The sequence below is a fragment of the Schistocerca serialis genome, chromosome 9, assembly GCF_023864345.2.
Source record: "Schistocerca serialis cubense isolate TAMUIC-IGC-003099 chromosome 9, iqSchSeri2.2, whole genome shotgun sequence".
NCBI lineage: Eukaryota > Metazoa > Arthropoda > Insecta > Orthoptera > Acrididae > Schistocerca > Schistocerca serialis.
Genome location: NC_064646.1, coordinates 426,687,342 through 426,714,315, shown reverse-complemented (window position 1 = coordinate 426,714,315; position 26,974 = coordinate 426,687,342). Strand labels below are relative to the sequence as shown.

The window sequence follows — 26,974 nt, the reverse complement described above, 5'->3', positions numbered from 1 at the left end:
TTTCTCCAATTTTAATAACCTCAGCTGTTTCGCAACACCACTGACACTAATGCTTATTTCACTCATCTTTTTAGTGGTGCAAGAATCAAACTTGGGCAATTTTTCTTTCTAAAGGAACATTTCAGCTTTTTCTTTGCTACCCTCAATTTCAGTTCCTGTCTCATTCATGAGGGACTGGACACTAACTTTGGTGACACTACCAGCCTTTACATATAACCAGAATTTCTTTAGGTTTTGCGAAAGATCATTTGACAATATTCTGCTGCAGCAGTCGCTGAAGTCAAGTCCCTCATTGAGATATTATGCTACTGATTCATTATGTAGTTTACTGCACATATATAGCTTTTTGCTTGTTTTAGTTGTCCTTTGTAATTTGGAAATCACTGTTGCCATAACTGTGTCATGGTCACTGATACCAGTTTCAGTGTGGACATCCTTGAAGGTGTCAGATCTATTTGTTACCATTAGATCCAATATATTTCCATCATGAGGTGGGTTCCTAACTAATTGTTCTAGGTACTTTCCAGAGAACACATGTAGTAATGTTTCACAGGTTGTCATATCATGCCCATCAATAACAAAACTGTAATGTCCACTGATGGGTTAAGTATGACTGGGGAACTGACATACTAGTGAACTGAGGTTTTCTCTAAAATTTTTGGATATGTCAGGAGATGAGTCTGATGGGTGATAAAAAGATCCAGCTATTTTGTGTCCACCACTGATACTGCGTCTTGCCCAAACAATCTCACATGCAGCTTCATTTTCTGTCTTGGTGGATTTGAATTTCTTGTCTACTGCAACAAATAAGCTACCTGCATTTCTCAGTAGCCTATCCTTTTGATATACACTTAAATTTTCTCCAAAAATCTCACTGCTATTCATTTCAGGTTTCAACTAGCTATCTGTACCTACTATTATTTGAGCTTCACTGCTTTTCAGGAGAACTTCAAACTCTGGCACTTTGTTGTGAATGCTTTGGCAGTTAACCAATAGGATTTTAATACTCCCATCTGTGGGAGGAATTTCTTTAGATCTTACACTGATACTTCCTGGTTTTCTGCAGCTGTCATTATCTGAATTGGATCGTGAGTCACCTAATCTAAAAAACTCTAATGTGCTCCCCATGCATAGACAACTAGCTGAGTAGCAGCCTCTGATGTGTTGCATACCTGACCCATTTAGGGCAACCCAATAGTTCTCAGCCATATGGCATAAATCTGGAAAGTCACAGCCTACTAGTCACAGAATCTTGGAACTCTCTGGTTCAGTCCTTCTACTCAACTCAAAACCAAAGGCTCATGATCAGTTCTGGGGACAATTGCAAATTGTGTGCTTCATTGAAACTCCATGTGCAAGGCCAGTCTTCTCAACCTTCTCTGCCAGTCACTAGAATAACAGATGTATTACCTCAGAGTCCAGACAGCAGACACCATTTGTTCCAACATGTGCCACAATGTGCAGCTGGTTGCACCCTGGCTGCAAGAATACTTTTTCAACATGTTGAATGAGGCCCCCAGGCATACACACTGAGCACACCTGCTACCCTTTCCTGTCCCCTGCTGCCATTCACCATCATTCATGATACCTTTGAACTACTGATGATTAATAGAGTCCTACACTTTTGCATTTGCCTCCTCTTGACACCAGACAAAACAGGTTTCCCCAAAACAGGTGAAGTGGCTCAGTTTCAGTTTCAGTGATCACATCAAACTTGTTGGTTAGGGGGATCAGTAGAACACCCTGAGTCATCCCTGGTCCCTGTCCATCTCATATAGGATGCCTAGCTCTACCATTAAAATGCTACATGCAGTCAATTGGGTGAGTAATGACAGATCCTGTACTTTCTGCAGAGGAGACAGGATACACAGGAGTAGACAGTATTTGAGGTACCTTTGGTACTAATACCACAGATACATGACTCTCAGGAGCTCTTCCAAAATGACTTACAGCATCTGCTAATCATTTGACATCAATCAGGATGATTTCCAGCTGCTTAAAAATGTCAACCAATTCATTCTGTGTTCATGCATTTTACCTGGTGTGATGTATTGCAGAACAGTGAACAAATAACTTTAAATTAAGCCTGCTGATTATCTTTTAACCTGTTGAGCTTAAAAGATGTTAATTCCCTATAATAATTTAAGAAAATGACAAAAGAAGATTCCTATTAAGGCAACAGAAAAATCTGTAAAAGAAATTACTAGTTTCCTAAAACTTTTTGTGGTTAATTGTAGTTGCTAGCAAACTCAAAACAATGTTAATTTATGATAAATGTAGATAATATATATGGCTACTCCTCTTTTGGTAAAACTAGATGTAACACAATATGTTATTTAGAACATCTAGATTAGATTAGATTAGATTAATACTAGTTCCATGGATCATGAATACGATATTTCGTAATGATGTGGAACGAGTCGAATTTTCCAATACATGACATAATTAGGTTAATTTAACAACATACTTAAGTTAATATAACAACTTTATTTTTTTGTGTTTTTTGTTTTTCTTTATTTTTTATTTTTATTTTTTTTAATTTTTTTTATATTTTTTTGTTTGTTTTTTTTGTTTTTTTTTCTTAATTTATGCCTAAAAATTCCTCTATGGAGTAGAAGGAGTTGTCATTCAGAAATTCTTTTAATTTCTTCTTAAATAATTGTTGGTTATCTGTCAGACTTTTGATACTATTTGGTAAGTGACCAAAGACTTTAGTGCCAGTATAATTCACCCCTTTCTGTGCCAAAGTTAGATTTAATCTTGAATAGTGAAGATCGTCCTTTCTCCTAGTATTGTAGTTATGCACACTGCTATTACTTTTGAATTGGGTTTGGTTGTTAATAACAAATTTCATAAGAGAGTATATATACTGAGAAGCTACTGTGAATATCCCTAGATCCTTAAATAAATGTCTGCAGGATGATCTTGGGTGGACTCCAGCTATTATTCTGATTACACGCTTTTGGGCAATAAATACTTTATCCCTCAGTGATGAATTACCCCAAAATATGATGCCATATGAAAGCAATGAGTGAAAATAGGCGTAGTAAGCTAATTTACTAAGATGTTTATCACCAAAATTTGCAATGACCCTTATTGCATAAGTAGCTGAACTCAAACGTTTCAGCAGATCATCAATGTGTTTCTTCCAATTTAATCTCTCATCAATGGACATACCTAAAAATTTGGAATATTCTACCTTAGCTATATGCTTCTGATTAAGGTCTATATTTATTAATGGCGTCATACCATTCACTGTACGGAACTGTATGTACTGTGTCTTATCAAAATTCAGTGAGAGTCCATTTACAAGGAACCACTTAGTAATTTTCTGAAAGACAGTATTGACAATTTCATCAGTTAATTCTTGTTTGTCAGGTGTGATTACTATACTTGTATCATCAGCAAAGAGAACTAACTTTGCCTCTTCATGAATACAGAATGGCAAGTCATTAATATATAATAAGAACAACAAAGGACCCAAGACTGACCCTTGTGGAACCCCATTCTTGATAGTTCCCCAGTTTGAGGAATGTGCTGATTTTTGCATGTTACGAGAACTACTTATTTCAACTTTCTGCACTCTTCCAGTTAGGTACGAATTAAACCATTTGTGCACTGTCCCACTCATGCCACAATACTTGAGCTTGTCTAGCAGAATTTCATAATTTACACAATCAAAAGCCTTTGAGAGATCACAAAAAATCCCAATGGGTGGTGTTCGGTTATTCAGATCATTCAAAATTTGACTGGTGAAAGCATATATAGCATTTTGTGTTGAAAAACCTTTCTGGAAACCAAACTGACATTTTGTTAGTACTTCATTTTTACAGATATGTGAAGCTACTCTTGAATACATTACTTTCTCAAAAATTTTGGATAAAGCTGTTAGAAGGGAGATTGGACGGTAATTGTTGACATCAGATCTATCCCCCTTTTTATGCAAAGGTATAACAATAGCATATTTCAGTCTATCAGGGAAAATGCCCTGTTCCAGAGAGCTATTACACAGGTGGCTGAGAATCTTACTTATCTGTTGAGAACAAGCTTTTAGTATTTTGCTGGAAATGCCATCAATTCCATGTGAATTTTTGCTTTTAAGCAAGTTTATTATTTTCCTAATTTCAGAGGGAGAAGTGGGTGAGATTTCAATTGTATCAAATTGCATAGGTATGGCCTCTTCCATTAACAGCCTAGCATCTTCTAATGAACACCTGGATCCTACTATATCCACAACATTTAGAAAATGGTTATTAAAAATATTTTCAACTTCTGACTTTTTGTTCGTAAAGTTTTCATTCAATTTGATGGTAATACTGTCTTCCTCTGCTCTTGGTTGACCTGTTTCTCTTTTAATAATATTCCAAATTGTTTTAATTTTATTATCAGAGTTGCTGATTTCAGACATGATACACATACTCCTGGATTTTTTAATAACTTTTCTTAATATAACACAGTAGTTTTTATAATTTTTGATAGTTTCTGGGTCACTACTCTTTCTTGCTGTCAGATACATTTCCCTTTTCCAGTTACAAGATATTTTTATACCCTTAGTAAGCCATGGTTTGTTACAAGGTTTCTTACGAGTATATTTAACTATTTTCTTGGGGAAGCAGTTTTCAAATGCATTTACAAAAATGTCATGAAATAAATTATATTTTAAATTGGCATCAGGTTCACGGTACACCTCATCCCAGTCTAACTGCTACAGTAACTAAACCACAAACACCAATTTACTACAAATTAGATGATGCACTGGGATAGCTTACGAAAATTCTCAAAAATGCACATTTGTCTGTGTTGATATGCAATGAAATTTAGGGATGTTCTATTCTTTGGCAGTAACTGTGAACCACAAAAACTGATTTCCTGTGAAATAAGTTAAATATGAAAAAAAATCATACCAGTAACTTGTGAAAGTATAGTTTTGTGAGTGGCCAAAAATTCTCAGAAATAACCTGTTTCTCACATAATGAAATGAGGGAATGATTGAAAAGAGCACAAACAAGTTTAAGCCAACACTGCATGATAACAGTACGAGTTTATCATGGCACTCGTGAATGTTCAAACTTCCACAATATATTAAAATACAAATGGGTGTTGATACAATCAATGAAAGATTATGCAGAAGTGACACGAACAGTAAAATATACAAATCTAGAATTTCAAATCAGCACAAAAATCTTGTATGTGCAGTCTCACACAGAGGAAAATGCTGAAGTATGCTTTTGTATGTAAATGAACTTGTGAATTGCATGGATTTTTCACTTAGTTAGTTCTGTGCCAGCTTCTAGACTGGTGTTCTAAAGAAGAATACTGCAGTGTGATTCTATCTCAGTCAAAATCACAAAAATGTGCAGCACCAACAAAACACATCTTTTGGATTTTGTAGGTAACAATGCAATTCCTGGCTGGGTGGGAGATTTTATCCAATCGTGGACTGGGCGCTATGTTGACGTCATCATTGATGTGCAAGTCACCTAAGAAGTGTTCAATAAAGAGACCTGCACTAGGTAGCCAAACAACCCAAAAGTGCACATCTTTATAAAATATGTACAAATTGGAGGATAATACGAGAATGTTGAATGCCACCTGTCTGACAAGGTATGTAAGAACTAACATTTGATGTGTCTTGTCAGACTAGTTGTGTGCAGTGTTCTCATATTATCCTTAAATTTGCACATATTGTATAAATATGACTGTGTTATATGCCACAAAGGATCATTCTTGCATAAGCCAGTCTACAGAACACCTGTCAGTTTTTGGAACCTTTGCATACACTGCTCTCTTGACAGTATTTGTTATATTATTGCAAATAATGTGCTTTTGATCCAGCTTCTATGCATGCAACTGGACAACCTCCTGTATGCTTGTCAAACTGCAAAATTCGGTGTCTACAACACAGCTTGCTCACGGTGACATTTTCAATTACATATCGATACTGCTATTGTTTTGGTATTTACGAATGCATATTGTCACATGACTACAGCTAATGATGCTTTCCAGCACTTATTCACTGCTCTTTCATGTTTCGAACAATCTGAAGATTATTGCAGGTACCAACCAAAACTGTTATCAAACTTTAATTGTGACAGGAAAATTGCAGTCAAAGCATTATAAGCTTTTACTTTTATGTTTTTTTATTTAATAAAAGTGGAAAAGAAGTGTAAGAAAAGCTGATAGGTCCAGTTTTTGGAATAACTGCAAGGTGCAGATGTAAAGATAAAATATTGGGGTCAAGTGAAGAACGGGATACAACCTGTAGGCTTTGACTAATGACATCACACGTTACTCATTGATATTATGTGTTTACTTTTGAGCCATAGAAAATAAACGGGTTGTCTGCTGTGGATAAGTGCCATCATGAAAATTGAAAAATATTAATGTGGTTCTAAAAGACAGCACTAAACATTATATAAGATTTTTTTCATTTGCATCGATTTAAATAATTGGTTCTTTCAATTCATCCAGTACATAATTTCATTCTTAATGAGTTAGATAATTTGAACTAACAGTTTTTCATTTAGAAGAATTTTTAGTTTTTCATTTTCTTTTTTAGGTATGGATTTGTCTACTCCCATGAATATGGAAGACTTAAAGGAGGCTATGAGTGTAGACATGATTGCAACCATTCAAATTTTGCAAATGTCTGGTCTCCTTGCTGATTATGTTTGGTGTTGTGAGTGCAGTGAACAATTAGCCTGTGTGTCTGATCATCATACTCATGATTCATTCATATGCATGTGTAGCAAGGATTGGCTATGGCGCTCAATTGGACAAGGAACATGGTTTGAGAAACTGAAGTTGGCCTTGAGGGATATTATAAAAATTACATACTGCTGGTGTTTGAGGTGTCTTGTGTGGCTATGTGCACAAGAATGTTGTGAGAGTGAGTGTTCCATTGTGGACTGGTACCCGTTTAGTAGGAAAGTTTGTGGGGAATATTTAAAGTATAGGGGCCCTTTGGGGGAGCCGTGTGTTAGTCAAAATTGATGAGTCTCATTTTGGCAAAACCAAGTACAACAGGGGGGACGTGTGGTAGGATTATGGGTTTGGGGGGCTGTAGTTTCAGGTCAAGAGTATGACAATATAGTTTTTAAAGTAGTTCCTAATTGAATTAAGAAAGTTTCGATGAAATTAATTGAAGATCATGTTGCAGAGGGTTCCATAGTAATTTCCAATGGTTTTTCTTCATGTAGGGATTTGAGGAATAAGGGTTTTCAGCATCTTGTTGTCAATCATAATACTGGATTCAGATCTTCATCAACTGGGGCTCATACCAGTAGTATAGAAGGTTATTGGTCAGCCATAAGATCTGTTGTAGGAAGAGGGAAATAACAGATTTCAACACTTCAGAGTCATTTAGATGAATATTCATGGAGGCACAGTGTACCCAATACATATTGCCCATTTAAGTGTTTCCTTAAACATGTTGGGCAAATTTACTGTCCAAAATTTGTTAGTTAACTTCAGATTGGGATTTTTTTTTTTTTTTTTTTTTTGGGGTTTGGGGGGGGGGGGGGGGGGACTGATAATTTAAAAGGGTGGGTTGGCCAGATGGTTAAAATATTGATTTAAATTTTTCGGGGTTGATCCATCATTCTTCATTTTCTTAAGTTACATAATTTTCTTCTGTGGATTTTTTTAATTTCATTTTGTTGATGTGAATGTGTGTGTGTGTGTGTGTGAGTGTGTGTGTGTGTGTGTGTGTGTGTGTGTGCGTGTGTGTGTGTGGTTTTTTCGGAATGTTGTGTTTCTTGTGCATGTAGGTATCAAATTTTGTTGATGTTTTTCTCCATGGGCTATGGCTTTTTGTGGAGGAGCTTGCATGTGCTAAGTTTAGTTTTTCATTTTTTTGTTGCACTGAATTTGTCTACTTTGATGTATTTCATTGTTGTATTACGCTGTTTTATGTTATGTATGGTTTCATCAGCTGCAATAGGGAATACAAATTTTGCAGCTGTTGCTCTTTTTTCCCTTTCCCGGCACTAGTATCACTACAATTTTTTCGAGTCTATACTAGCACTACTAAAGGCAAAAAGACTGACACAGGTAAAATTTGTATCCCATACTTCAGTTGACGTATAGAGGTCAACTGAAGTGTGGGACACTGGTGCTAGTTAGTCAAAAAAAGTGATATGTGTAACACTGATGTAATTTACCTATATAGATCAACTGAAGAGCAGGATAGAAATGTTATGTATGGCACTATCTTTTGCCTTTGGTAGCACTGGTATCCTATTCTTCAGTTGACATACATAGGTCAATTGAAGTACAGAATGTGCATGTTAGAAATGTTGTTATTTCCCTTTCGCTAGTACTAGCATTCTGTTCTTCAGTTGACCTATATAACTCAACTAAAGGATGAGATACAAATTTCGCTACTGTTGGTTTTCTTGTCATTGTTAGCAAGACTATGATAACTTTCAGTTGATACGATTAATATCGAAGGCAAAAAAAGAAAAGGTCAACTGAAGTACGAGATACAAATTTTATGTGTGTCATTTTCATAGTTGATGTGAGATACAGGTTGACAATGTAACAAGTGACAATTTCCTCATTTTTGTTAGCAGTAGTATCCTATTCTTCAGTTGATCTATATAGATCAACTGAAGTATTGATTACAAATATCATGTATGTAGATCCTTCTGCCTTGCTATCTACTAAGAACAGACTATTAGTGGTAGTGGAGGTGAAGTACCTGTAAAATTTGTATCCCATACTTCAGTTGACCTATATAGTTCAACCAAAGACTAGGATACTAAGGCTGTTGAAAATGAAAATAATCAACATACATTAAATTTGTATCTCATACTGCAGTTAATAACCTACACAGCTTGACTGAAGTTTGAGATGTAACTCATATATATGTCAAGTGAGGTATTCTATGCTACTGCTAGTTCTATCCCTTTTTTTCCTTTATTTTTTATAGAAGTACTGCATCTCAAAATAGTGATATCCTCAACATTATGGTTAAAGTGCTACTGGCTGTGATATATGTCTACCATCTGTTTTCTCTCCTGCATTCCTTTGTTTATGAACATTCCTCTAAGCTGTTAAACCTGTGTAACAAATGATATCTGGCAAATGATGATATCATTGGTCAAATCCAATAGGTTGTATCCTGTTCTTTAGTAGTTCCAAATATTGTTAGATCAAATCCAGAAACTGTTTGAGTCATTTTATGGCTTAGAAAATACAGATAGGAAATATGATTATCGGAGGAAGCTGATAATGGAAATTCCAAGACAAAGAATCTGTAGTGGACTGGAAGATGGTACTATGTTGAGGAGTACTAGCACATAAGAGTATACAATTATTCTTGAAAATTATGTAATAAAGGTATGCAAAACTATGTTTTTTCATACATTTGGTATTACTGATCAGTGGGTCAAGACAATTTTAGGAAAAATTAGATCAGAAGGTGTACTGCATGAGAGGAAATGTGGCAAGCACAATAATCATCAATGAACATCACATGACATTACACAAGTTACTAGAAATCATATAGATTCATATGATAAAGTAGAATCACATAACACTAGAAAGGATAGTTCACACTTCCCTGAATAGTACTCTCAGTGTCCAAAAGATGTTCAGAATGTTATCTCATTGACCATCTCAATATTTTGCTTCATAAATTTTAAGTGTCATATAGGGGCTAATATGATATACTGTTGGATGAACACATCCTTTTTCTTTTCTTTCTTTTGTTAAATTGTCATCTTCTATTCCCTTCATTCATTTCTCCTGTCATATTGCTGAGTTAACACATTTCCTAAATATATCTTTTTCATGGTGTGCTGTTTGGCTAGCATATTTATTTAACCTATCTCCTTCTATGCTGCTGAATTAGCACCTCTCTATCACATTTCTGTATGCTAAAGATGCTAGACCCACATCATAGCAAGAAAGTATGTGTGCACCTTGAGACATAAGAAGAAAAGAGATTGACATGTTAGAACTTTGAGTGAGTCTGTGAGCCATTCTACAGAAAGAGAGGCAGATGATAGTTGTACTCTGAGATAAACTCATAATCTGCTACATAGAGCTTGTTGCACCATGTGATCTGCATTAGGAGAATACAAAAATGTATGTATCAAGTGAAATATGAAGTTATCTCTATATATAACAGGAAATGTCCTGTCTGGCTGACTCATTATTTCCCAGTCCACACTCTTAATGATAGAAGTTTGGATTTTGGAGTTGATCTTTTACTGTAGACTGTTTATGAAGGGATTCTTCAAAAGTATACTCCTAAGGGGCTGAAATAGGGGATACAGATTTATATTAAAATATTTAATTATGAAAGATTTTTAAAGGTAAGTCTAAAAATTACAATTTGGCTTCATGGCTAGAAAAAAATATAAATCCATAAACAAAATAAAATGAAAAAGCTTCAGTGCTCATGGAAATCCAACCTGTAAGGGGCTGCAATGGGAGACAAAGGTTATGATGGAAATATTTAATTACAAAAGCATTTTTGAAACAATCTCTGAAAATTCGTATCTGACTCCTCAGTTGGAAACAAGAAGAGTTGGGTGTTTCAGTGTTATTGGAAATTTAATCCCTAAGGGGATGAAATAGGAAATGAAAATTTTCATGAAAATATTTCAAATATTAAAACATTTTTGAAGCAAAATCTGTGAAAATTGGTGATTGACATCCAAAGAAATGTGTTTTAGGAGATGAAAGTTTCTAAGAAAATATAACCACAAATCTTAAAAGGCAAGATTAACAAAATCTGTGACTCCAACCATCAGAATCGCTTTTCGGTCAGAAGATATTCAGAAAATACCATTCTTAATTGGTGTGAAAAGTTAAGATGATGTTGTAAATTGTGAACAACATAAAAATTTTGTTAAAGAATAACAAAACAAAAATATGTGCACACCATACAGTCTTTGTGAGTGAAGCAGTGGAAGCTAAGCTGGTTTTAGCATATAACTGAGTTCATCATTCACACAGATATAATTTTTGGATGGATTGGAGTAAGCAGCTGGTATAAAAATTTCATATTACAACCTGAAATATTTAAACTCACAACATTACATTCTACATACATTTTCCACCTTAAAACAATTTGTTTTTACTTATTTGTTTTTATCTTCTTGTCAGACGACTTTTTGTACCATACTTATAGCAGTTACTTGATTTGTTTGTCCCTGTTAGACTGTCAAGCACTTTACGGCCACAAACCATGAAGAACTGAGTTTCATGGGGAAGTGTTTCAGTTCAGCAACTGCTTAGCTGCAGTGTTTATGTGCTTCAGTTATGTTGAAAGTGGTGCAATCAATCATTACAACAGAGCTATTACTAGTGAAAATCTGTAGCTGTTTTCTTATGTTTACTGTGATTAAGTCAAATAAGTATTTCTGAAGATGAGTTACTAGGAGTCAATAAGTTTTGAAATATTGACACCAGCAGGACGGGTGTGTGTAAAATCTAAAACCAAGATAATGAAAGCAGCAAATGTTCACAAGATAGAAGACTTGTAAGTTTTTGTTTTAGTAATTAAGACAGATTAATCTGCATAATTTGACATTCTTTGGATAAAGATATTTTTTGTGATATTATAAGCACAAAATGGGAAGCAAAGTTTTGAATTTCATAGTATTGTAAGATCAGGGCATAAACTCAGACAACCATGACTCTGTTATTCTTGCACATTGTATTTACGATGCACTGAACATGTGTCCCTCTGTAATGCAGCTATTATTGTTTTGTTTCACAAAAAAATGAACTTAAATCAATTTTTAATATATTTTGAATTAACTTAGCAGATTCCACAAGAATTACAATCACATCAGATATCTGATATAGGTCTTGTTCAAAATTAGATGTTGTTGCATGCCTGTTCCCATTTAAATGAAACTATAATTGTGTGAATCTTTTTGTTGTGGCTATCGCAACTCAGTATCTCCACTATATGGTGAGTAGCAACTCTCCTTCTCTAATATTGTAATCATGGTTAGTTATTCACATTGTGAGGCTCCGCTAATGTATTCACATCTTTGGTTTATTATTTCTCCAACATAAAGCTTATTTTAAGATGCCATTTCTCTAAAGATGCAGGCTAGTATTATCTTGATGGAATATATAACCAGAAAATAAATCTCAACAATATGTAAATGATAGATTGCTACTAATGTCATACAGGACTGGTTGAAGGTAGACAGGCACACTGAAAGGAAAAAATATATCTAAAAACACAGATGATGAGACTTACCGAACGAAAGTGCTGGCAGGTCGATAGACACACAAACAAACACAAACATACACATGAAATTCAAGCTTTCGCAACAAACTGTTGCCTCATCAGGAAAGAGGGAAGGAGAGGGAAAGACGAATATGTCTGCTTGTGTCTGTATATGTGTGGATGGATATGTGTGTGTGTGCTAGTGTATACCCCTTCTACCCCCTAAGGTAAGTCTTTCCGCTCCCGGGATTGGAATGACTCCTTACCCTCTCCCTTAAAACCCACATCCTTTCGTCTTTCCCTCTCCTTCCCGCTTTCCTGATGAGGCAACAGTTTGTTGTGAAAGCTTGAATTTCATGTGTATGTTTGTGTGTCTATCAACCTGCCAGCACTTTCGTTCGGTAAGTCACATCATCTGTGTTTATATATATCTAAAAACATAGATGATGTGACTTACCAAATGAAAATGCTGGCAGGTCGACAGACACACACAAACAAACACAAACATACACACAAAATTCCAGCTTTCGCAACAAACTGTTGCCTCATCAGGAAAGAGGGAAGGAGAGGGAAAGACGAATATGTCTGCTTGTGTCTGTATATGTGTGGATGGATATGTGTGTGTGCTAGTGTATACCCCTTCTACCCCCTAAGGTAAGTCTTTCCGCTCCCGGGATTGGAATGACTCCTTACCCTCTCCCTTAAAACCCACATCCTTTCGTCTTTCCCTCTCCTTCCCGCTTTCCTGATGAGGCAACAGTTCATTGTGAAAGCTTGAATTTCATGTGTATGTTTGTGTTTGTTTGTGTGTCTATCAACCTGCCAGCACTTTCGTTCGGTAAGTCACATCATCTGTGTTTATATATATCTAAAAACATAGATGATGTGACTTACCAAATGAAAGTGCTGGCAGGTCGACAGACACACACAAACAAACACAAACATACACACAAAATTCAAGCTTTCGCAACAAACTGTTGCCTCATCAGAAAAGAGGGAAGGAGAGGGAAAGATGAATATGTCTGCTTGTGTCTGTATATGTGTGGATGGATATGTGTGTGTGTGTGCTAGTGTATACCCGTCCCTTTTTCCCCTAAGGTAAGTCTTTCCGCTCCCGGGATTGGAATGACTCCTTACCCTCTCCCTTAAAACCCACATCCTTGCGTCTTTCCCTCTCTTTCCCTCTTTCCTGATGAGGCAACAGTTTGTTGCGAAAGCTTGAATTTTGTGTGTATGTTTGTGTTTGTTTGTGTGTGTCTGTCGACCTGTCAGCACTTTCATTTGGTAAGTCACATCATCTTTGTTTTCAGATATATTTTTCCTACGTGGAATGTTTCTCTCTATTATAATTTTATATATATATATATAAAAAAATAGAGGGAAACATTCCACGCGGGAAAAATATATTTAAAAACAAAGAAGATGTGACTTACCAAACGAAAGTGCTGGCAGGTCGATAGACACACAAACAAACACAAACATACACACAAAATTCTAGCTTTCGCAACAAACTGTTGCCTCATCAGGAAAGAGGGAAGGAGAGGGAAAGACAAATATGTCTGCTTGTGTCTGTATATGTGTGGATGGATATGTGTGTGTGTGCTAGTGTATACCCCTTCTTCCCCCTAAGGTAAGTCTTTCCGCTCCCGGGATTGGAATGACTCCTTACCCTCTCCCTTAAAACCCACATCCTTTCGTCTTTCCCTCTCCTTCCCGCTTTCCTGATGAGGCAACAGTTCGTTGTGAAAGCTTGAATTTCATGTGTTTGTTTGTGTGTCTATCAACCTGCCAGCACTTTCGTTCGGTAAGTCACATCATCTGTGTTTATATATATCTAAAAACATAGATGATGTGACTTACCAAATGAAAGTGCTGGCAGGTCGACAGACACACACAAACAAACACAAACATACACACAAAATTCAAGCTTTCGCAACAAACTGTTGCCTCATCAGGAAAGAGGGAAGGAGAGGGAAAGACAAATATGTCTGCTTGTGTCTGTATATGTGTGGATGGATATGTGTGTGTGTGCTAGTGTATACCCCTTCTTGGCCCTAAGGTAAGTCTTTCCGCTCCCGGGATTGGAATGACTCCTTACCCTCTCCCTTAAAACCCACATCCTTTCGTCTTTCCCTCTCCTTCCCGCTTTCCTGATGAGGCAACAGTTTGTTGTGAAAGCTTGAATTTCATGTGTATGTTTGTGTGTCTATCAACCTGCCAGCACTTTCGTTCGGTAAGTCACATCATCTGTGTTTATATATATCTAAAAACATAGATGATGTGACTTACCAAATGAAAATGCTGGCAGGTCGACAGACACACACAAACAAACACAAACATACACACAAAATTCAAGCTTTCGCAACAAACTGTTGCCTCATCAGGAAAGAGGGAAGGAGAGGGAAAGACGAATATGTCTGCTTGTGTCTGTATATGTGTGGACCGATATGTGTGTGTGTGTGCTAGTGTATACCCGTCCCTTTTTCCCCTAAGGTAAGTCTTTCCGCTCCTGGGATTGGAATGACTCCTTACCCTCCCCCTTAAAACCCACATCCTTTCGTCTTTCCCTCCCCTTCCCTCTTTCCAGACAAAGCAACCATTGGTTGCAAAAGCTAGAATTTTGTGTGTATGTTTGTGTTTGGTTGTGTGTCTATCGACCTGCCAGAACTTTCGTTTGGCAAGTCACATCTTATTTGTTTATATATACACTCCTGGAAATTGATATAAGAGCACCGTGAATTCATTGTCCCAGGAAGGGGAAACTTTATTGACACATTCCTGGGGTCAGATACATCACATGATCACACTACAGAACCACAGGCACATAGACACAGGCAACAGAGCATGCACAATGTCGGCATTAGTACAGTGTATATCCACCTTTCGCAGCAATGCAGGCTGCTATTCTCCCATGGAGATGATCGTAGAGATGCTGGACGTAGTCCTGTGGAACAGCTTGAGCTTGCCATGCCATTTCCACCTGGCGCCTCAGTTGGACCAGCGTTCGTGCTGGACGTACAGACCGCGTGAGACGACACTTCATCCAGTCCCAAACATGCTCAATGGGGGACAGATCCGGAGATCTTGCTGGCCAGGGTAGTTGACTTACACCTTCTAGAGCACGTTGGGTGGCACGGGATACATGCGGATGTGCATTGTCCTGTTGGAACAGCAAGTTCCCTTGCCGGTCTAGGAATGGTAGAACGATGGGTTCGATGACAGTTTGGATGTACCGTGCACTATTCAGTGTCCCCTCGACGATCACCAGTGGTGTACGGCCAGTGTAGGAGATCGCTCCCCACACCATGATGCCGGGTGTTGGCCCTGTGTGCCTCGGTCGTATGCAGTCCTGATTGTGGCGCTCACCTGCACGGCGCCAAACACGCATACGACCATCATTGGCACCAAGGCAGAAGCGACTCTCATCGCTGAAGACGACACGTCTCCATTCGTCCCTCCATTCACGCCTGTCGCGACACCACTGGAGGCGGGCTGCACGATGTTGGGGCATGAGCGGAAGACGGCCTAACGGTGTGCGGGACCGTAGCCCAGCTTCATGGAGACGGTTGCGAATGGTCCTCGCCGATACCCCAGGAGCAACAGTGTCCCTAATTTGCTGGGAAGTGGCGGTGCGGTACCCTACGGCACTGCATAGGATCCTACGGTCTTGGCGTGCATCCGTGCGTCGCTGCGGTCCGGTCCCAGGTCGACGGGCATGTGCACCTTCCGCCGACCACTGGCGACAACATCGATGTACTGTGGAGACCTCACGCCCCACGTGTTGAGCAATTCAGCGGTACGTCCACCCGGCGTCCCGCATGCCCACTATACGCCCTTGCTCAAAGTCCGTCAACTGCACATACAGTTCACGTCCACGCTGTCGTGGCATGCTACCAGTGTTAAAGACTGCGATGGAGCTCCGTATGCCACGGCAAACTGGCTGACACTGACGGCGGCGGTGCACAAATGCTGCGCAGCTAGCGCCATTCGACGGCCAACACCACGGTTCCTGGTGTGTCCGCTGTGCCGTGCGTGTGATCATTGCTTGTACAGCCCTCTCGCAGTGTCCAGAGCAAGTATGGTGGGTCTGACACACCGGTGACAATGTGTTCTTTTTTCCATTTCCAGGAGTGTATATATATATATATATATATATATATATATATATACACTCCTGGAAATTGAAATAAGAACGCCGTGAATTCATTGTCCCAGGAAGGGGAAACTTTATTGACACATTCCTGGGGTCAGATACATCACATGATCACACTGACAGAACCACAGGCACATAGACACAGGCGACAGAGCATGCACAATGTCGGCACTAGTACAGTGTATATCCACCTTTCACAGCAATGCAGGCTGCTATTCTCCCATGGAGACGATCGTAGAGATGCTGGATGTAATCCTGTGGAACGGCTTGCCATGCCATTTCCACCTGGCGCCTCAGTTGGACCAGCGTTCGTGCTGGACGTGCAGACCGCGTGAGACGACGCTTCATCCAGTCCCAAACATGCTCAATGGGGGACAGATCCGGAGATCTTGCTGGCCAGGGTAGTTGACTTACACCTTCTAGAGCACGTTGGGTGGCACGGGATACATGCGGACGTGCATTGTCCTGTTGGAACAGCAAATTCCCTTGCCGGTCTAGGAATGGTAGAACGATGGGTTCGATGACGGTTTGGATGTACCGTGCACTATTCAGTGTCCCCTCGACGATCACCAGTGGTGTACGGCCAGTGTAGGAGATCGCTCCCCACACCATGATGCCGGGTGTTGGCCCTGTGTGCCTCGGTCGTATGCAGTCCTGATTGTGGCGCTCACCTGCACGGCGCCAAACACGCATACGACCATCATTGGCACCAAGGCAGAAGCGACTCTCATCGCTGAAGACGACACGTCTCCATTCGTCCCTCCATTCACGCCTGTCGCGACACCACTGGAGGCGGGCTGCACGATGTTGGGGCGTGAGCGGAAGACAGCCTAACGGTGTGCGGGACCGTAGCCCAGCTTCATGGAGACGGTTGCGAATGATCCTCGCCGATACCCCAGGAGCAACAGTGTCCCTAATTTGCTGGGAAGTGGCGGTGCGGTCCCCTACGGCACTGCGTAGGATCCTACGGTCTTGGTGTGCATCCGTGCGTCGCTGCGGTCCGGTCCCAGGTCGACGGGCACGTGCACCTTCCGCCGACCACTGGCGACAACATCGATGTACTGTGGAGACCTCACGCCCCACGTGTTGAGCAATTCGGTGGTACGTCCACCCGGCGTCCCGCATGCCCACTATACGCCCTCGCTCAAAGTCCGTCAACTGCACATACGGTTCACGTCCATGCTGTCGCGGCATGCTACCAGTGTTAAAGACTGCGATGGAGCTCCATATGCCACGGCAAACTGGCTGACACTGATGGCGGCGGTGCACAAATGCAGTGCAGCTAGCGCCATTCGACGGCCAACACCGCGGTTCCTGGTGTGTCCGCTGTGCCGTGCGTGTGATCATTGCTTGTACAGCCCTCTCGCATTGTCCGGAGCAAGTATGGTGGGTCTGACACACCGGTGTCAATGTGTTCTTTTTTCCATTTCCAGGAGTGTGTGTATATATATATATATATATATATATATATATATATATATATATATATATATATATATATATATATATATATATCACACACACACATTCACATTTGAATAACTCACATGTACAAGCCCACTGTCATCTACACACAAACAATCACAAGTGCACGGACACTATCATCACCGAGTACTAAAAAATAAACATATAATTCTGTATCCCTATGATAATGCACAATGCAGTTCTATGAATCCTTTTAACTGATCACAGACAACTTTATTTACTTCTGTGAAGATGTTGTTCTATTGCTAAGACAATTTAAGATTCGTGAGTCAATTACAGCCAACGTGCTCTCTCTGGGATGCATATTTCAGTATGCAGTGAAGTATACCTGGAGTGAAATAAGCTGATGTTAACTGTGAAAGAGTCAGTGTGCAGACTTAAAGTGGCTTGATCTGTGAGACTATTTGGTTTCCTCAGATGGTATGAGAATAGGATACGAAAGCATAAGATACAAAATTGTATCTACTGTTCTCCCTTTCCAGAAGTCTTTGAAAATGATTATCTTTTTTCAAAAAGCTCTTGGGTATCCAGTCAAGTGATCATTTGAGATTCTGTAAAGCTTCAATGGGTGTTGACGCTGAAGATGATGATAGGTATTGAAACTTTACACTATTCTGATATTGTCACCATGCTGGAAATCAAGAGCTTTTCACCAGCAGTGAGCAGCACGATAGTTTACTTCCAGATGGCATTACTTTAGACAGCAATTTTTTCAGTTATTTTACAACCATTTCTTATTAGAATTTGTGCATGTTAAATGATCAATTAATATTTCAATGCAAGCCACTGAACCATTTACTATTAAATACAGACAAACCTGGTGCTCTACACCATGTTGCAGCTGGGATATCAGTTTTCACAGTGTAAGATGTAACTTTCCATGTACTGTTGTTGTAACAGCTAGCCATCTGAATGAGAAAATCATCTGCTGAGTGGTCATTACTGCCTGAGCCATTGTTATGGTATGTGTTGGCTTCAACATATGTTATGTTGCCTTGATCATCAACACCAACCTAAGACAAAAGAGAAAGCACTAATACTTTGTATGAAAGTAGAAGTTGAAAGTACAGTTCTAAATTTTAACCAGTGATAAATATACTTGACAATCACCGACCAAACAGTAAATCAACTTTTTTAAATTATTGGCTAATGCACCAGGTATATGGACTTTCCTGAATGCCACTGTTTATGATATAAGGAGCATACTGATAGCACATATCAACAAAAATAATCAATTTTTGAAAATATAATGTAACTGGATAGATGAAAAATCTATTCACCAAGCAGCGACAGGAGAATACATCTATACAGGTATAGAAATGTGCAAGTTTTTGGTGAAAGTGGCTCTTTCTTCTACAGAAGGACTGAAGGAGTAGGAAGTGGGGGGAAGGAAAAGGACTGGCATGGTTTAGGAAATGGGGAGAGCTTAGAAAAGTCAGCTAGAGCCCCAGGTCAGGTGAGACTTACCAAACTATTTGAGAAAGAGACACTGATTGTTAGACTCTGCACCAGACATGATTTGAAAACCTGAGAGCCTGAATGTGGAAGATAGGGCAATGCACAATACAGAAATTATTGACAAAACATGGTGCAGGAGTTAATAAGAGAGGAAAACTAAGAGCATTGTATGTGTTAGTGGAGTGGGAGGTGGATGGGGGGAGGCGTGAGCAGGCAGGAGGAATAGACAGTCCAGAGAATAAAAGATGTAGAAAGCTAAGAAACACCGAGCCCAAAGAAATTAACATAAATAAAAGCCAGATGGTAGTGAGTAGTTGCAATGCCAGTTACCACCTGCAGAGTTCTGTGAAACTGGTGTCCGGGTGAGGAATCCAGATGGCACATGTAGTGAAACAGCCACAGAGGTCACAATTGTCATGTTGTAGCCTAGAGCATGTTCTACAATGGGATGTTGTTTGTTACCTCTGCCTATGCTTATTCATACTGACTGCTAACTTGGTGCCAGCCAGGGTGGCCGAGCAGTTCTAGGTGCTACAGACTGGAACCGCGCGACTGCTACGGTCGCAGGTTCGAATCCTGCCTCGGGCATGGATGTGTGTGATGCCCTTAGGTTAGTTAGGTTTAAGTAGTTCTAAGTTCTAAGGGACTGATGACCTCAGAAGTTAAGTCCCATAGTGCTCAGAGCCATTTGAACCATTTTTGCTAACTTTGTGGTAGTCATGCCAATACATAAAGCCAAAAAGTGTTTACATACAGGCTGGTACATGACTTGTTGTTTCGCAGGCGTTTTTCCATTTGATGGCATATATTTTGCCAGTTGGAGGGTGATGGTGGTAGGAAGGTGTATAGGGAAAGTCTTGCAGGGTGTGGTCACAAGGGTGGGAACCATAGGATAGGGAAATGGGTGCAGAAGGAGTGAAGGGCCTGATAAGGATATTGTTGGCATTGAGGGATTGACAAAAAGCTATTCTAGGTGTAGTGAGTAAAATGGACAGAACAGATCTCATTTCAGTGCATGATTTTAGGAAGTCATGGCCTTGAAAATGTAGCTGATTAATACATTCAAGACCAAGATAATACTGAGTGACATGAGTTGTACTCCTATGTTGTTTTTTGAAGGGATCAGCAGTAACAGTATTGAATGTGATGGCCCAGAAAATCTGCTTTTGAACTAGGCTGGTGGGCTGATTAAATACAGTGAAGAATGAGGTGAGAATGGTGATGTATTGCTGTAAGGAGTCTGCATCTGAACAAATACATTTTCCTCGAATGCCAAGACTATATGGGTGGGAATGTTTCACATGGAAAGGATGGCAACTGTTTACTTAGTCCCACAAAACTTCATAAGTTTTGTTACACAGCACATAATAGTTGCAAGCTTTTTCACCTTGAAGTAAATGCGTTACAAAGATGCTGTTAAGATAACATTCATTTTTCTACCCAATTAATGAGCTTCACACTTTGATCCTGACATATCATTCAGTGCTGACTGACCTCCATGTCATCTTCTGGCATTGGCATTATCTGGAGTTGTATGGATAGGCATGTGGTCAGCATTTCACTCTCCTGGCCTTATTCAGCTTTCCAGACCTTTGACACACTACCTCTCAGTCAAGTAGCTGCTCAATTGGCATCACATGGCTGAATAGTAATTTTCCTGTCCTCTCAGCAAGGAAAAACCCTGGCAGTGACTGCTGGCAATTGAAACTGGGTATTTTACATGTTGACCACTCAGCTATGGAAGAGGACCAATATGTATGCAGTAAATCCTGGCCAACTGAACTTGGGTCAACCAAACCATGGATTCTTTGAAGCAATTCCAAAAATCACAAGGGGGGGGGGGGGGGGGGTAGAAAAAAAATGTGACCATGGCTGTGGTTAGTGAGGAGAAATGAACACCTGACCTTGAGTTGATTCCCCATCTACTGACTCACCAGTCTAAACAAAGCTGCACTGCAAACAATAGTACATTCAGGTAGCAGTATCTTTTCATTGTGTGTGTATTTTTGTGCTGTGCTACTATGATGTACAGTATACTATATATTAACATATTGTAATCCTAGATCTGTAACTTTAACTTTTATGAAGATCCTAAGCATAGCCTATAAGAGGTTTTTGAATTCATTTGACCTTCAAAACATTCAAAAATACGTACAACACAAAATATTGTAATATGTTCATGGCTTAACCAAAAAAATCATTATCCAAAATGGCTTCCATCCCTTTAATTCAGTTAACCAGCCTTACACTGTGTTATTCATAAAAAGTGTCAAAAATTGTAGGTGCAAAAGAAAATACTGAGGATGAATAGTCAAAAGTGACTTGTGTACCATTTTAATGTTAACAAGCATTCACAGTTTCAAATCACATCACTTGTTCTTTGGATATAATAATTAGCTTTAGCATATGCTAAAAGGATTCAAATAAAAACAATTGGTCATGATATAGCACAAGCACTGAGCAGTAATAGCAGCATAAACAAGAACTTGAAACTAATAGTCCAGCTTGCATACTTGTGTTCCTTTTCAAACATGCTGATGTAGGAACAGTTACATTCCCTCATGCTGTAACCTGATTGGGGTGCATAATAATCTAGTGTGTATCAGGTGGGGGGAGTGTGCAACAGATGGAGAGAAGGGAATGAAAAAGGCTATGGTTGGAAGGGTAGTGTAGGAATACACTAGGACTACAGCTCCACAAAAATTACATCCAGAGGATGCTCAGGATGAGGAATGTTGCACGCTGTGATATGTGGGAGGGGATGAGCACTGGGTAGGATAGTGGGGAAAAGGTAATCCCTTGTCAGGAAGACCTATATACCCAAATGTGTATGAAAGGGGGGATGAAATAATGAGATGTAAGAAAATGAAAGTGTGCAGAAACTTTGTTAGTAGTATAGGTAGACATAGATGTAGAGCACTGACTAGCTTAGAATAATGTGGCCAAAGGAATTGTTGGAATCTGACCCTAATCTCACATCAAATTTTGTTTCTAACAATTCATGTTGTGCTGTTGTGATCTTCAGTCCAGACACTGCTACTCTATCCTGTGCAAGCTTCTTCATCTCCAAGTACCTACTGCAACCTACATCCTTCTGAATATGTTTAGTGTATTCATCTCTTGGTCTCCCTTTTTGATTTTTACCCTCCATGCTGCCCTCCAATACTAAACTGGTGATCCGTTGATGCCTCAGAACATGTCCTACCAACCGATGCCTTCTTCTAGTCAAGTTGGGCCACAAATTCCTCTTCTCCCCAATTCTATTCAGCACCTCCTCATTATTTGTGTGATCTACCAATATTTCTATTCAATTTTAATAATAACTGTCACCCACTTACACAGCTTTTAGCAACATTTCTCATCTCCTATAGTGCCTCATCTTCCTTCTCCAGATCCTTTCCTGATAACACCAAACTCATAATGGATAAAATCTACAGTCTCAAACAAGATGTTGATCTGACCAGCCTACATACAAATAAGGAATCCACCACTGATAACAAATCACTGCACCTAGCTGGTAGACACCTGTACCTATATGTCTTGATCCAGAAATCACAATCCACAACTCTGGCAAGAGATATTGCACTCTTTTCTCAAAATGCAGATACTCTTCTAAACTAATGAAAGAACTTATTAGAGAATTTTTGAAAACTGTTCTGAAAATTAAATATAATTAATCTGAAATAATGCACAATCAACACACTGCAAGGACAACTGTAAAAAATTAATTATGAGTAAGTGTTTACAATAACAGTACCTTGCCAATCTTGTCTCAGTACAATGAGTCATGGGATTGCAATGTGAAAACTATTCAAAAACTGGGCAGGTGGGGGGGGGGGGGGGGGGGGGAGGGAGGGAGGGGGCAACTAGGAGTTTCTAGGAGACAAGAAAACAAAAGATAATGACAGGAGTGGAATACAATCAGGATTGTAATATCAATAAAAGGACAGTGGGCAAGGACACATATTCAGCTGAATGGGTGCCATTATCTAGCTGTGTATGTTAAGGGTGAGTAGCTGATGCTGATGATGAAAACACAGTAAAAATTGGAGACTTTCAAAAAAATTATTTGTCTGAAGTCACTTTAGTACAAAGTAAGGATAGAGTTAATGTTTAATGTAACACACAAACACCAAAATTATTGACAATTATGGGTGTTTTATGATAGCTGCCTCTCTCCACTGGCAAAATCACTCAATCACTTAGTGTGCCTGTACTGCATTTTCCATATTAGGATTTATGAAATGTGTGTGAATGATTGAATGGCTGGGTTTCTCAAAAATTGTATTACATGACAAAACAATATAGTTTACTGTCTCTGTTAATATAAATTGCACTCTTATTTCCAACAGATCTGTGTAGCTCAAGAAAAGCAGAAGCTACTTACTTCATAATCCATAGCAACATCAAATCTTTTTCCAATTGATTCCATTGTCCTTTGTAAGGGAAGATGGATGCGAACAGGTCTCTTCTGAAGATATGCTGCAAGGGCTCCAGCTGCAGTTGTCTGAGAATTTCTTGTTATCTTACATCCATAACAACCTCCAATTCTTCTGACATTGACATTTATACTGAAAAATATGAACAATCAATATTATTTTGTGAACTGTGTTTTGTTCATCTTGTGAAATACATTTGCAATCCATTTGGTTTGCGAACAGGAGACATGTCAAAAATTTATAACACAGTTACAATGATTTTTACACTAATAAATAATAGCACTACAAGAAATAACAACACTATAAGGATATTTCTTGGAACATGTTACACATTGCATCCAGCTCAAATTTCCAGTTTGTTCTGCATGATTTCATCCACTGAGAAAAACATTTGTGTGTCAGTACCTGAATAGCTTTCTTTTAAGTGGAGCTAAATATTCATCTGTATCAACTTGTTCACTTTTAATTTACTTCAAATTTTCATTCCTATGTATTGAAGTCCCTGCACATAGAGTCTGAGGGGGTGGGTGGGGAGCATAGATTTTTCTCTGTTTCTAGTATAATGTGATGGACAAAATGGTTTCCCTCAATTTGTATCTGATGTACAAAAATATAATAATATGATGTATGTATAGGGATGGCAGAGTTAATATTTAAGTTTTCTAATTAACGGATGACATGATTCTTTATGATATGCAGTGCGCACATTTCAAATGACTTTTTTCTGTATTTTTAGCGGTCACACTATGTTAGTCAAGTTACCCCAAAAAGCAATACCATACCTAATAATAGATTCAAAGTAGCTTGTATATGCTACTTTTTGTGTGTCCATGTCAGTTGCATTTGCACTGCAAATGCAAAGCTGCTCAGTTTGTTTGTTAAGTATTCAATGTGTGCCTGCCAGCTGAAATGTTTATCTACATTTAAACCTAAGAATTTGACAGAGTCAACTTCTTCCATATCTTGGTTGTGGTGAACAATCTAAATCTGCTCACATTTTGACTGTTTGGTCTTGAATTGCACATGAGGTTTGGATATGTTTAGATCCAATCAATTTAGCTAAAACCGAGTTTCTAAGGTACTGAGGGCTCGGATCACAGATTAGGGAATTATTTCTGAATCCTGATCTTCAACTAAGAAGTGTCATCTCTGAACAGAACTGATGAGGAGCTGATATTTAATGGTAAGTCATTAACATAGAAGATAAATAGGACTGGGCCTAATGTGGAGCCTTGTGAAACACCCCCGAGATATTTTTTTCCGGTCAGAAAAATAATATATGCCATTTAAAGAAATGCTAACTCTTTGCTTTCTGTTTGATAAGTATGACTTAAGCCACTGTAGGGCACAGCTGCTAATACCATACATCTCAAGTTTATAGACAAACAATGTATGGTTTTCAGAATCAAAAGCCTCTGTGAGGTTGCAGAACATTCCTGTCACCTTATTTCTGTTGTCTAATGATGTACTTATTTTCTCAATGAAACAGTTCACTGCATCTATGGTGTTTTTCCCCTGCTGGAAACCATTTCCCCTGCTGAAAACCTTTGGAAATTAGCATATCAGTCTCATTCCCACTGCTTCAGGCATCTGTATCACAATACCATGTTCAATGGCAATAACAAATACATAATGTCAGAATTAAGATAAAAGCAAGATAATAACTGTAGATGAAATTAGTTGAAGTGTCTATTTATCATGAAACATTTGGGAGACAAAAAAATGCAATTTATGTTGTTCAAGAACACTACTGTATTTTAATTTTCCACCATCAGTAGATAGTTTTAAGTTAAAGTACAGATCTGTCAACAGGGTGTCTGGGAAGTTCATATGAATAAATCTTCAGAATTTTATTCGATTATAAATTGTTTATAAAAATAATTACGCTAATAACACAGAATTAATAAGATAAGTGAACTACATCAAATGTTTGTAAGGGAAATGGTTACTATATCTCTTATCCAAAACGAGCTGTGATGAAATTTAATTCAGCCATTCTGATTTTGTATTTTGATGTTTCTGCCAAATGACTTCAGATAAATGAAAGGCACTCATGCTACAGAAGTCATGTCATTGTATGTACAACAAAGAGGTGTAATTAGTAATAAAAATTCATATTGAAAATTTATGCAATTGTTAACTTAAAAAGAATCGTCTCCAGTGTTGTCACTGTATATGAAGTTCTGCATGTTCCCTTAAAGGGGATCATTATTTCATCTTATTGCTCCATACAAGCACAAGAAAAGGAAAATAAATTATAATTTAGTTCAGACTTTACCCTGTGTAATATTTGTATTCTAATATAAACATACAGGAATGTAACACACATTTTCCTACAAAACCAGAAAATGAATTGCATTTGACTGTAGTATTTTTGACTCTTATCTGAGACAGTGCATCACTGATATGACTAAGCTAATGATTAAACACCATATGAATTTAAAAGTTAACACTGCAGATACTAAAATCTATTTCATTTGCATAATGGTGGAAATATCAGTGTATTTCTTAAATGTTATGTAAAAATATTATTTGTGTTGGTTAATTTACCTGTGCTGTGGAATTTTCAAGGCTTCTGATATTGCAACTTGTGTCAGATTTGGCCATTGTGTAGGTGCATACACATCAATTCCATCTTCTGTTGGTATACATAATGCAGTTTGTGTTTCCATGGAGAAATGGTACTGACTTCCAACATGAAAGCTGCCTTTAATTGTATGCTTTGTATTCTTCTTCTCTGAAACCAGAATGATATACACTTTGGCAGTTGCCTGAGCTTGGCTTAACTGTTAACAATCTTTAAGAAAGAGTATGAATAATAAAATCTCTGAAAAAGAAGAACATTAAAAACCTGTGGTTACAAAGAAGAGAGCAAGTGTGATGGCACCAAGAATAATTATTTCATAAAGTATTTTTCCTAAGTTAATGAATTGTGTATTTATATTCATCTGAATGCAACTGACAATGGGAATAATATCATTACTGAGACATACACCTCCAAGAATACTAAGCAACAGGTGATTAAGATCACTGACAACTGCACTAAACCAGTGCTCATCACTGCTTGCTGTTTTTTAAATTCTATTGAACTCAAGATTCTCAACTACTGACACTTGACCTAAAATATAGATATAGACACATAATCATTCATTATAACTCAACAAACAGTGCCCAAATAATGCTGTCAATTATGATATGATGATTGAACAATCAAACCATATAATTGTTCACAAGTAAGAT

The 26,974-nt window shown here is 38.5% G+C and overlaps 1 protein-coding gene across 1 annotated transcript in view; it reads right to left on the bottom strand.

Annotated features, from left to right (window-relative positions):
- LOC126419759 (uncharacterized) overlaps nucleotides 1-26,974 on the bottom strand; it is a 316,376-nt gene that overhangs the window by 47,429 nt on the left and 241,973 nt on the right. Inside the window, exons 17-19 of the mRNA XM_050086933.1 lie at nucleotides 26,285-26,471; nucleotides 23,683-23,866; nucleotides 18,655-18,850 (exon numbers count right to left, since the gene is read on the bottom strand). Of these exons, the coding sequence (XP_049942890.1) occupies nucleotides 18,655-18,850; nucleotides 23,683-23,866; nucleotides 26,285-26,471 (567 nt within the window). The remainder of the gene's footprint in view (nucleotides 1-18,654; nucleotides 18,851-23,682; nucleotides 23,867-26,284; nucleotides 26,472-26,974) is intronic.